General features: G+C 32.3%; 1 protein-coding gene and 1 long non-coding RNA gene across 2 annotated transcripts; one reads left to right on the forward strand and one right to left on the reverse strand.

Moving 5' to 3' along the window:
* Window positions 1-390: 390 nt before the first annotated feature.
* Window positions 391-1566, reverse strand: LOC148196095 (uncharacterized). Its single transcript, XR_015780610.1, has 3 exons — window positions 1315-1566; window positions 869-999; window positions 391-610 (listed from the first exon to the last, which is right to left on the reverse strand). It is a non-coding gene; the product is annotated as an uncharacterized LOC148196095 (long non-coding RNA).
* A 2563-nt stretch (window positions 1567-4129) lies between these two features.
* Window positions 4130-10841, forward strand: LOC124849208 (Vps51/Vps67 family (components of vesicular transport) protein). Its single transcript, XM_088093910.1, has 7 exons — window positions 4130-4303; window positions 5096-5193; window positions 6241-7288; window positions 7512-7991; window positions 8529-8717; window positions 10155-10291; window positions 10715-10841. Exons 1-7 carry the CDS (start codon window positions 4130-4132, stop codon window positions 10839-10841), a joined length of 2253 nt encoding a protein of 750 aa, XP_087950036.1.
* The last annotated feature ends 1307 nt before the right edge of the window (window positions 10842-12148 follow it).

Raw genomic sequence — 12148 nt, forward strand, 5'->3', positions numbered from 1 at the left:
ACGTTTATAACCTACATAATATAATGTTTTTAACAATAAATAATAAAATATCATTCTTAAATCTCTTTAATATAATACGTATATAAAACCTACCTAATATAATATAACGTACTTGATATAATATCATTCATAAATAATAAAATATCATATAAAAAAACTAATCATTCACCTATATTTATCAGTAGCATCCAAATAACCCAACTGATAACCAATTACTATTACACTATAAACCTGTTATATGCATTAGCTTTCAAAGATTTATATAAAAACAAGATCACGTTAAAGCCTCTAAAAACAACTTTTACTGCAAGAGTATATAGCATCCTTAGAAAAGACCTAGGATGAATCACGTAAAACATGCCAAACAATGCAGAGAAAATGTGTGCACTGGTATATAAAAAAAAACACAGGTAACAGTACAACCCAGAAGAAATGACTAAAATTTCTAATGTTCTTCCATTTTATCCTTTTCCACGCCCTAACTTTCTTCCATTTTATTAACTGGGGGACTAATAGATTGAGACACATACTCATTATTTTCCTGGTTGAGTGGATGTCCCGGTGCATCATCCTCCTTATCAAGGTCAAAAACTATAGTTTCTTTCTGTATCTGTGAATTAAGGAATATAAAATACAAACTCAATGATAATATAAAAATATATAAGAGCAAGCAACTTATCAATTCCAGGTGGCCAGGTGATCAAAAAGAAAACTAAAGTTGAACACAACCATCCAACCAACCAACTATTAAAGCATCTGGGCTAGTTTGGTATAGCCTTAGAAATGATATGCAAAATACAGGGACGAGGTTTATATAATTGCTTGAAAAAACACATAAGATTTTTCACCCACAATTTTAAGGGTATACCTGACTCAATAAGGATATTTGAGCTATTATGATCATTTACAACAGTATCAACTTCTTCCACTTTCTCTTCGTGATCAGAAATGTCAGGGCTGTTTTCACCAGAATCATCATTGGACGAAATCTCAGCAAATCTGGTCCAACAAAAGAACTAAATGAATAGGATATTCAGTCAAGATTTGCTACAAGTTTTACTCATGTCAGATATTAGAATGGTCAAACAAAAACAAATAAGCATAATGTTTATCATAATGTAATTTGAATAGGATATTCTTGTTGATGATCAAAATCCCAAAACCATAGGCCTTTCCTGATGTAATTTGAATAAGAACAGATAAGCATAATGTTTATCAAAAATTTTATCATAGATAACATAAAATAATAAATGGATGTAAGGAATACTACTGATGGGAGATGTCGGTTGTCGGCTCTTAAATAAATCTTAGTACCTCAAAGAATTAGTTGTTGACTCTTCGCTAAATGATACCCTACATTCAACCAAAAATAATAATAATAATAACAAAACAACAATAATAATAATAAAAGATTGTTTGCATCCGCCCAATGCTTCTCTTTGCACTGCAGAATCCTCTTTTCTCTGTCATGTAAACACAAACCAATCTTCTCAACATACTTCCTAACTTGCAATTCATAATCAAGGAAAGACCAACATCAACTTGCGAATAACAAATTGAACTTGTATTAGCACATGGAAAACCACACAAAACTAATTTCTTGTGAGCTCAAAAACAGTAAAATCAGCATAAAGTTTATACTAAAGTTGAATAGTCTTGTGTCTGAGTAACAGTTACACTAAAATATAAGTTAGAACTTGACATGTTTGAAAATTCTGAATACACATTCTCAAAGTATAAAAGGCATGAAAACACTTTGTTGGATTCCTCCAATACACTCTGTTCCTCGAAAAAGTAGAACGCCTCTCAGACCATCGGATTCCTCTCCTTCCTTCGCATCCCTCGCCACTGCCATTCCAACTGTCTGCACATGAGTCCAAGCAAGGAATCGTTGGATTTGATGGTCTCCCAATCTCTAAGAGAAGCGCGCGAGGGAGGGTGGGGTTCCAAGGGAAAGGCAAGGCAGGAAAGGCATGCGGTTGAGGTAGGTAAAATTATACAAGTAAATAACACACACTTTTAAAGAGACCAAACAAATATGAAAGTAGTAAACAGCAGCAGATGGAAGAAGGAGGAAAGCAAAATTAAAATTTCGAGAATAAGATATAGGAGACAAACAAATCGGAAAGATTTCTCGCCAGGATTCTAAGCCGCATGAACGAATCTATAGTTTAATTTCCCAAGGAGAACACGCCAGAACGCCGGAAGAGTCGCCGATAAGCAGAAGCTTGAACAGGTAACCGCTGAAATCAAATCAAACCAAACCAAACCCCAGATCACTAACACTTTCTTCCCCCAACCTCTTCACGTCACGACATCACCCCTGACGCAGCGACAACACCTCCTCACGCCGCCAAAGGACCGTCGTGAACAAACCCTAAGAGAAGCACTGTCCACAATGGAAGTCGTCACGTCAATGCCTCCGTCCTTCAACCCCACACACTTTTGGAGAATGGAAAGGAGCTCGAGAACGTCCAATGGCGATGGCGGAACCGTAATACACAAGTGGGGTTCAATGGTGCTTTCAAACTCTGAACGAGAGAAGGAGACAGAGATTACATGGGGGAGAGGGGAGTGAACTCAAATGGAGGGCAGGTTGCTTTCGCGAATACGGATTTTGGGAAAATGGAAGAGGGAAATCCCAATTCCTGATTTCAATATGTCCATGCCTATAGCGATGGCCAAACACCTTCCGGTAAACTAGTTGCCCATTATCGACGGGCATAGGCCGTCCATAATAACCATTTTCATTGACCTTCGGTTAAGCCTTCGGTAATTCATCTTTACCGGCGGCTCAAGTGACCTTCGGTATTAGTCCTTCGGTAAATAAGACATTTCTTGTAGTGCCAAAACTATCCAAATTCATAGCCTGTAGTCTAGGATAAGCTACAATTTTACCCAAAACCGTAGCATATATTTGTTTCTTCTTTTCTCTTGAAACTTTTATGCTATGCTTATCTACTTCAACTGTAGCCTATCCCTTTGTTTTTTTTTTTTTTTGATATTTTTAATTGCATTTTAAGCTATAGTTATATATAAAAATCGTAGTATATTACTCTCTTATGAAATGGCTATTGACTTTAGTTATCTCATGAAATCATAGTCTATTATGTAATCACCCGTAACTTATAACCTACTAATTTTTACTAAGTTTACATATAATACAGTTTATTAACTGTAATTTAATGTAAAAGATAATCATAACCATATCTCATTACTACACCAGTGATTAGTGATAAAATTAAAAGAAAAAGAGGGAAAAAAGTATTAACACTATTTTTTTATAGTTTCATTTGACACTTTTAAAAAGTATTATTTTATTCTAAATTTTTTATTAATTAATTATAATATTTTATAATTAAAAGAGTAAAATGGAAGTATGATAAATGAGGAGTGGCAAAGAATATTTAAAAAAAAAATTAGATGTAACATGTACTTAAATTAATCTAATCATCTATTGCACTGAGTTCACACGAGGATCAAGACCAAATTGAAATTAAAAATTAAAAAAACTAAAAAACCAACTTAATATTTTTATATCACTAATTAAACCTAAATTTATCCCTCATCATTAAAAATATTTGAATAATGATTATATCTTGAACTAATTTTTTTTCAGGTTAAGTTATCATCTTATTTGCTTAAAAAAATATTATCATCGTATTATTTTATATTTTTCTCATATTTTATGTTGTAAAATATTTTATATTATTTTATTATGACCACTTAAAAAAAGTGGAGATTGATTTACGCCCATCAAATTTTGTATATTAATTTTATAATTATTTCTATTAAATAATATAATATATGTTTTAATAAAATATCTTACTTTAATATTTTATTATTAAATGTAACATAGTGTTTTCTTTTTTTTTTTTTTAAGAAAAAAGGTGTGAAAATAGTATGTTTTTCCTTAAAAAACACATTTCAATCCGTGTTTGGAATGGATGCAGTGCATGTTTGCGGAGGCTCTCTTCTCTCGCATGCATCTTCGTTTGTGATGTAACATGTATCAATCTGATTACATTTTCTGCACTTTCATTTCTTAATCCTCCATTGCCATTTCGATTCAACCTTCTGCTCCAGAATTGCATGCATGCAACGTAGATAAACACAACAACAACTTACAATGGATCAGTCACCATTCATGACTCCTCCGAGAGGATCTTTGTCATCCAGCATTGGAGACGCTTCAGAGCTTGAGGCCAATCTCACACTCAGTGATAGGCTCAAGGTTTTCAAAAGCTCTTCCTTTGATCCCAATAACTATGTCGCCTCCAAATCCCGCACCATGAACGAAAAGGTTTTCTCTCTCTGTCGCATAGATTTCATGTTAAACCACTTTTCATTGTCAAATTGCTTAATGGGTCTGTTTGCTGATGAGTGATCATGCCTGCAATGAACCAAAAATTAACCTTTAGGGTAAGTGTATGAAACACAATATCCACAAGTTCCCCACGTGCATGTCAAAAGTGTGCCTATATATAAACACACACATTAGTATATGTAGGGAACCACTCTTTTAAAGACACCTTTGTTATTCATTGAAATTGTTTTGAAACTATAACATTTTGTAGGTCTTACTCCTTTAACTTGTCGTGTGATTTTTTAGTTTCTAATAATTTTAATTAGTAGTATATAGTAGGCTAAAAAGAATATGTTAGAAAGTGTATAAAAGCTGAGTTTTTGAATTTTGCTTACAAGTAGTATACTTCATTTAGGCAAAAAGAAAGGAGGTTTCATGTATGTACCATGTTAGATTTTCTATCAGAGGTAATACTATTTTTCCCATTTATTAGGAATCCATTTGTTGCAACTTGCAACTTCTACTTTTTTAGACTCTTGCCTTTACAATTTTATGATGTAAAATTCATTCTATGCATAGTAAAAGGTTTAATAACAGGTTGGTTCAGTAATCCTCAATTAGAATCAGCAAGGTTTTTATGCTTTTAAAAATGTGATTATAATTATATTTTGTATGCCAGGAACGAAAATGATTCTTGGTGAATGAAGTTGGGATAATGGAAAAATAAAATTACACTGCTTTTTTATCCATTTCATAGAGGACACTTTAGGGTTTAGTACTGTTTTGCAGGAGATAAGACACTTGTGCTCTTATCTTATTGACTTGAAGAAGGCTTCAGCAGAAGAAATGCGTAAAAGTGTTCTTGCTAACTACTCAGCCTTCATACGGTGATTACACACCCTAAAATTTGTTAACTAGTTGCATATATTTGTTGAAGAATATTTTGGGCTATACTTTCGAATTCTTATGCACCATATCTGAACTTGTGAAGGGATTTAAGCATTACTTTCATGAATTTTTCATTGTGACGAGACCTGTTTCAGTGCCTTCCTTTCAGAAGTTCCTTTGTTTACAGATTACTTTTATTAAAATGTCAAAATAGTTATATGAAATTTTGCAACAAGTGTTTCTTTCTGTTGGAAGTATCACGTCGACTCGAGTAAAAATAAAACCAATTTAGAGTATATAAGTGAAAGCAAGTCACTTTATGGAATTGAGTTAGACTTTTCTACTTATTAACATAGTATAGAGAGGTTAGAACTTATCCTAAAGATATTTATTATTTGTTGGGCATATTGTTTCATCTGTTATCGGATCCATTAATTTCTATTCTCACGAGATCAAGATATATATATATATTTAATGTAAATCTCACCTTGTGGTTACAAAAGTTTTGTCCCATTTAAGTTTTCGTACATGGATAAGAGGAAGTAAAAAGTTCATTTGACTTTCGATTCTTTTACTAAATAAATGTTTTTTGTTGTCACTAAAAATGAGATGGGGAAGTTAATTGAGTGAAAAAAAGGGGAAAAGGAAAATGGGAATGGTGAGTATAAATTTGTAGCATGATTGTGAGGACAAAATATGGGAAGTTTAGTTTTCATTCTTCTGTTAGTTTTGAAAGACAATTTCTAATATTTCTGCTGTGTGTTCTTTGGTATAAGTGTTGTAACTTCAGCTTTTAGGTAAGGTCCAACCCATTCATTATACTGTGGAAGTCAATGTTTAAACTTTAGACTGCTTGTAGCAACATCTAAACTTGATTCAAGGATCCATTTAAGAAATTCAAATATTTTATGAAGGGGACAAGATGGTTTGTGATTTTAACAGAAATTGACAAAAATATATGGTTGCCTGAAAAAAAATAGGATATCTTGTATCTGTAAGTATGATTATTATTATGCTGTTTACTATCTCTACAACATTTTATGCAGGACGTCCAAAGAGATATCTGATCTTGAGGGAGAGTTGGTTTCCATGAGAAATCTTCTATCCACCCAGGCTGCTTTGGTTCATGGTTTAGCAGATGGGTGCGAGCTTAGTCCCATGATTAGTGGAAATGAAGATTCAGACATGGATGACATACTAGATGAAAAAACAGAACTATCCAACACAGAAAAATGGCTAATAGGATATTTAGAAACCCTTGAGGTTCTATTAGCGGAGAAAAGAGTGGATGAAGCAATGACTGCTTTGGAAGAAGGAGAAAAAATGGTACAAGAAATTACTCAAGTGGGAACTTTAAGCCCAATTTTATTTGAGGCATTGCAAGATGCTATTGTTGAACACAGACAAAAACTAGCAGATCAACTAGCAGAAACTATCTGCCAGCCATCAACTAGCAGTGCAGAGATTCGATCAACAGCGTTGTCATTGAAAAAACTTGGGGATGGTCCTCGTGCTCACACATTACTACTAAGTTCTCGCCAAGGAACATTACAACGTACCATGAAAATCCTTCAATCCAGCAATTATGGTGGGGTTGGGCCATTTACTGCTGCCCTTTCACAGCTTGTTTTTTCCACCATTTCACAAGCAGCATCAGATTCTCTGTCAGTGTTTTCTGAAGAACCTGCATATACGTCTGAGCTAGTAACTTGGGCAGTTGCAGAGGCTGAGAAATATTCTGCTCTCCTTAAGAAGTGCATTCTTGCCTCTACAGCTGCAGCAGGAGGTCTGAGAGTTGCATCTGAATGTGTTCATGTTTGCATGAGTCACTGCTATCTGCTAGAGACTACTGGGCTAGCCCTTTCCCCTGTCCTAATAAAATTTTTTAGACCGTTTGTTGAGCAAGCACTGAAAACAAATTTGAAAAGAATTGAACAAAGTAGTTCTGCACTGGCTGCTGCAGAGGATTGGCTACTTTCTTATGCACCAACCAGTAACAGGTCTTCCGGCCAACCTCCATCTTCTCACAGTAACTTAGGTTTGCTCCAACCAAAACTTTCAGGCAGTGCTCACAAATTCAACTCAATGGTTCAGGTAATTACTCACTTTTTGGTTCTAATCTATTTTCAGAATTGCTTCCATTTTGAATTTTTTTTCATCAGAAAACCATTGCTCGGTATCCTATTTTGAAAGTATCCATATGATACTAGGAAATTGACGACAGAGTATAATATTATCATGAAGCTTCTTTGTTTCACTTCTTCCTTTATGCATCATTGCTTTAGATGCTTAATAAAGTTTTCTGTTATCTGAATAGGAACTATTTGAAGATGTTGGACCTCTTGAAATACTGCAATTGGATGTTCTTGCAGTTGAAGGCCTTCTACAAGTGTTCAACTTCTATGTCCACTTGCTGGTAAATGCATTGCCAGGATCAGTGGTAACTGAGAACATTGAAGGGCACAGAATTGTTAAGCTTGCCGAGACTGAAGCACAGCAGATAGCATTGATGGCAAATGCAATATTACTGGCAGATGAACTGCTTCCACGTGCTGTTGTCAAGCTTTCACATAGCACCAAAGGTGATGACTCTCAGAAAAAAGGATCAGACAAACAGCGTGAACTCAAGAAAAGGCTCCAACGTGAAGTTGATCGCCTGCGTGACAGCTTTTGCCGGCAACATGCTCTTGAACTTATATTCACAGAAGAAGGAGAAGCTCGTCTCAATGCCTTAATATATTTGGGAATGGATGGTAACGTAGAGCAGCCTGAATGGTTTCCTTCTCCAATCTTTCAGGTAATGTGTGTTGGAATATTAAGATTGTTTATCTTTAGCATTAATGGTGTGATTAGACTCAGAGATTGCTTGTAGTTTTGGGTTAAGGGTTCTTATTCAGTAAAAGTTGCACATTATCATTTGATATATCTTTTTTGATTCAGTCTGATTCTGCTTTTCAGTTATGTCATATACCCTTTTCCACATGCGAGATTTCAACATTGTGAAACGCAAACTATGCTTTCTTCGATGATATGTTGTTAAGCATTTGAATGAATACAAATTTCATCTTAGAGATTTTTTTTTTTGTGAAATTAAATTAAATTTAAAATTTACTTCTTAGAAATCCTACGTTAACTAAAAATAAAAATAAGATTAATTTATAATATATAAGTTTATAATATATAAGTGGATGGGAATCTCAGTTTACAGGTTTTGTGATTCTTAACGATCATAGCATGTTTTCTCTTTAGTATTCATATACAATCACGATAGAAACATAGTAGCAGTATCTTTGTTTAATTATAAGGTTTGTCATTTGGTACATTATTGTTTCAGGAAATTTTTGCTAAGCTTACCGAAGTGGCAAGCCTTGCAGCAGACATGTTTGTAGGAAGGGAAAGATTTGTGACTGTTTTATTGATGAGACTAGCAGAAACAGTGGTGCTGTGGCTTTCTGATGACCAAGCCTTCTGGGAAGAGGTTGAGACAGGATCAACACCTTTGGGTCCCATAGGCCTTCAACAGGTACTCACTCAAACATAAGTGTAGTTATTTCTTACGGGTTACTTCTACTTAAACATACAAAGCTGCTATAATATAATAACATTTTTTTTCTATATTTATAGTAATGATTCAATTTTTTTCTTTATTTACTTTTAGACTTTACGTGAATTTTATATTTTTTTTAGAAAGACTTAATATAATTTTATTTTCATATCAACGTTAACCTCATTTCTTTTATTAAAAATAAAAATATGTAAATGTAAGTGATTGTATTAACATATACTATTGAGATGTTATATTTTAGGTTTAATAGCCAATTTAGTCCCCACTTTGGTTGAAAAATCTCAATTTAGTCCCTCGTTATAAAAGTGTTTTACATTAGTCCTAACTTTTAAAATAGTGGGTCAGATTGGTCCTTTCTGTTAAATATAAGTTAACAAAATTAATGGATGATGATGTGACACAACTTAAATCTAACGAGGGACCAATCTAACACATCAGCTTTAAGCTGTGTCACATCATCATCCATTAATTTCGTTAACTTATATTTAACGAAAGGGACCAATCTGACCCACTATTTTAAAAGTTAGGACTAATTCAAAACACTTTTATAACGAGGGACTAAATTGAGATTTTTCAACCAAAGTGAGGACTAAATTAGCTATTAAACCTATATTTTATTATCGTTATTTATTTTATTATTAATTATGAGATATATTTTTAACTTATTTATTTATAAATATGAATTGGTAGAAATTATTGTATTATGAGATGGTTAAAAGTGGTATTTTGATATTTATTTTATTTAGGTCAGTGTCTATAAATTAGTGATATATGAATAAGGAACAAGACACACACACACACATATATATATATATATATATATATATATATATATATATATATATATGTCAATATATGATTTTTAAAATTGTTCATTATTTATAATTATGTCTATGTCCATAAGATAATAAGATAATGTACATCATTATATCTATCAAATAATATTCATAACTATACTCATAAATAAATTAAAAATATATTTTTTAATTAATAATAAAATAAATAATTATAATGATAATAGATGCTAACATAGTTTCTTTGGTTTCGTCCTTAAACAATAAATCATGGTGGATAATTGTATTAATAGCCTCTAAACGAAATTAATCCTAACTGAAAATACACATTAATTTTTTTAAAAAAAATGAAAAAACATATTTAATAAAAACTAAATAAAGAAAAAGTATTGAATCATTCCAGCAAATATAGGGATAAAAATACTATTACGCCTGTCGAAAATTAATTAATATTATTATAAAACCTGTCTGCCACAAACTTTAAAAAAGTTTCTTTTGAAACCTGGTCCTGGAAGGTAGTTTGTGAAGAATATTTACTGCTGAGGAATTAGGATCACTTACCAAAATTAATATGAGACTAATTGTTGGATCATTGATGCAGCTTTATTTGGATATGCAATTTGTGATGATATTTTCATCCCAAGGTCGTTACTTATCTCGTCATCTGCATCAAGCTATTAAAAACATTATTGAAAGGGCTATTAATGCTCTTGCTGCTACAGGTCTAGATCCCAACAGGTACATCTATTTCGTTATTTAGCATTTAGCTTACTAGTGTCATTAGGACATTAAAGAAGTAAAAGAATAAAGTTTTTACTGAAAAATAACATGCAAAGTGTATTAAGAAAACTATCCATGAGCACCTTTATACTCCTCTTAGAACATACTATTCTGCCCTCATTCCATTGCCTTCCATTATTCCATACGAGGATGTGCATGCTTGTATTATATATGTATATACATTATATCAAAGAAAAAATATAATGGTTTGTAAGATAAGATTTAGATTCATTTCTATATTATAAATTAGTCTTATTTTTAGTCTATATGCAGACATTTTAACTATTTTAATATTTTTAGTCGATGTAGATCTTCCAACATTTGAATCAAGCATTTTTGTTATATACTGCTTTATACTAATGAATAACCTTTGAATGACAGTGTCTTGCCTGAGGATGAATGGTTTGTTGAAGTGAGTGAAATTGCTATAAAGATGTTAACTGGTAGAGCTGCCTTTGATAGTGTAGAGGAAGATATTCCTAGCCCCACTTCATCCGTCCAAACATAGTCAATGTCACTAACACTCTATTCCCATGGAAATCATAATAGTTCATCCAGTTCTCAATCGTGGTACACTGTAGAGAGCAGAAGGGAAAGAAGACATTGAAGTAAAACCGTTCATGTTCATCATGTATACCTCTACATGAACGCATTACTGATATAAAAGAGGCTTTTGAGTGTTCAAGGAATGTGTCTCACTTCAAAGGATGAATTGCATTACATCTTTGTGCATTCCCATCTACATTTGTCATACATGGCAGTAATGCTAAAAGATGAAGGAGAGATCAAGATCAAATGTTAAGTTTGGCCACCATTTTGTGAACTTTGGTTGATAAATCACGACAATTTCTAGAACCCAAAAATGCTATAGGCCTTCAGGTTTTGGATTCATTGTAACTATTTGTACATTACTCTTTCCAATATAACCATAGCCAATTGATTAGTCTTAAGAATTCTGGGAATCGCTTTTCTCTTTAATAATTTACTTTTGTCACTTATCTTGTCGTTAACAAGGGAACACAAGCCATGATTCCTTGTGCGTGTATTTTGTCCCTATCCAAATTTCATCGTTATTAAGCATTATGTCTGTTCTTTTTATAGACTCATTCTGCATTAAATTAATACATTAATATTCTTATTCAATAAATTATAATCCCATTCAAATTAATTGCTTTAACCTTTTTCACTAGGAGAAAATCACAAGCCAAAAATAGGTTTGTATAAAATGTATAAAAGGTCAATAATAAATAATATTACATTAGTAACTTTTTCCCATGATATCTTGCAAGCAAGTATTTAATTTTTTTAGCAAAAAATATGGCAAACCTTCATCGTACAATTTTTTCTTATATCATATAATAATTTTTTATTTGACAAAATTGAAAATTCTTTTCGTATAATTTATTAGGACAATTATAAACCCTTCTGGTACAAGTTTTTAGGATGAAATTGTAAACTTTTCTTGTACAATTTTGTGTGGATAAAATTTCAAATTCTTTCCATTCAATTTTTTTTGACAAAACTGTAAACACTCTCATAAAACATAACTATCCAGTTTCCCATACAACTCTAAAAACAACTCTGTATTTTTATAACACTTTTTTAGTCTTTTTTTCATATTATTTGATAGGTTTAGTGAAACTTCAAGGGTAGATATTAATAATCTATACTTACTGATCTTTATTTCCGATGGAAATTTACTGACAAAAATAAATTTGTTAGTAAATTTAAATTATCGACAGATTTTATCTATGAATTTCTTTTATAGATAAATTTTATCAATGGATTTATTAAGGACGGAAAAATTCATCAGTA

This window comes from Vigna umbellata, chromosome 7, assembly GCF_029865625.1.
Source record: "Vigna umbellata cultivar VRB3 chromosome 7, Vumbellata_1.0, whole genome shotgun sequence".
Classification (NCBI taxonomy): Eukaryota; Viridiplantae; Streptophyta; class Magnoliopsida; order Fabales; family Fabaceae; genus Vigna; species Vigna umbellata.

Coding starts and splice junctions, on each gene's coding strand:
- LOC124849208 (XM_088093910.1), top strand. CDS start 4,130: ATGGATCAGTCACCATTCATGACTCCTCCGAGAGGATCTTTGTCATCC. Junction 5,194..6,240: donor AACTACTCAGCCTTCATACG/GTGATTACACAC, acceptor CATTTTATGCAG/GACGTCCAAAGAGATATCTG. Junction 8,718..10,154: donor GTCCCATAGGCCTTCAACAG/GTACTCACTCAA, acceptor TCATTGATGCAG/CTTTATTTGGATATGCAATT.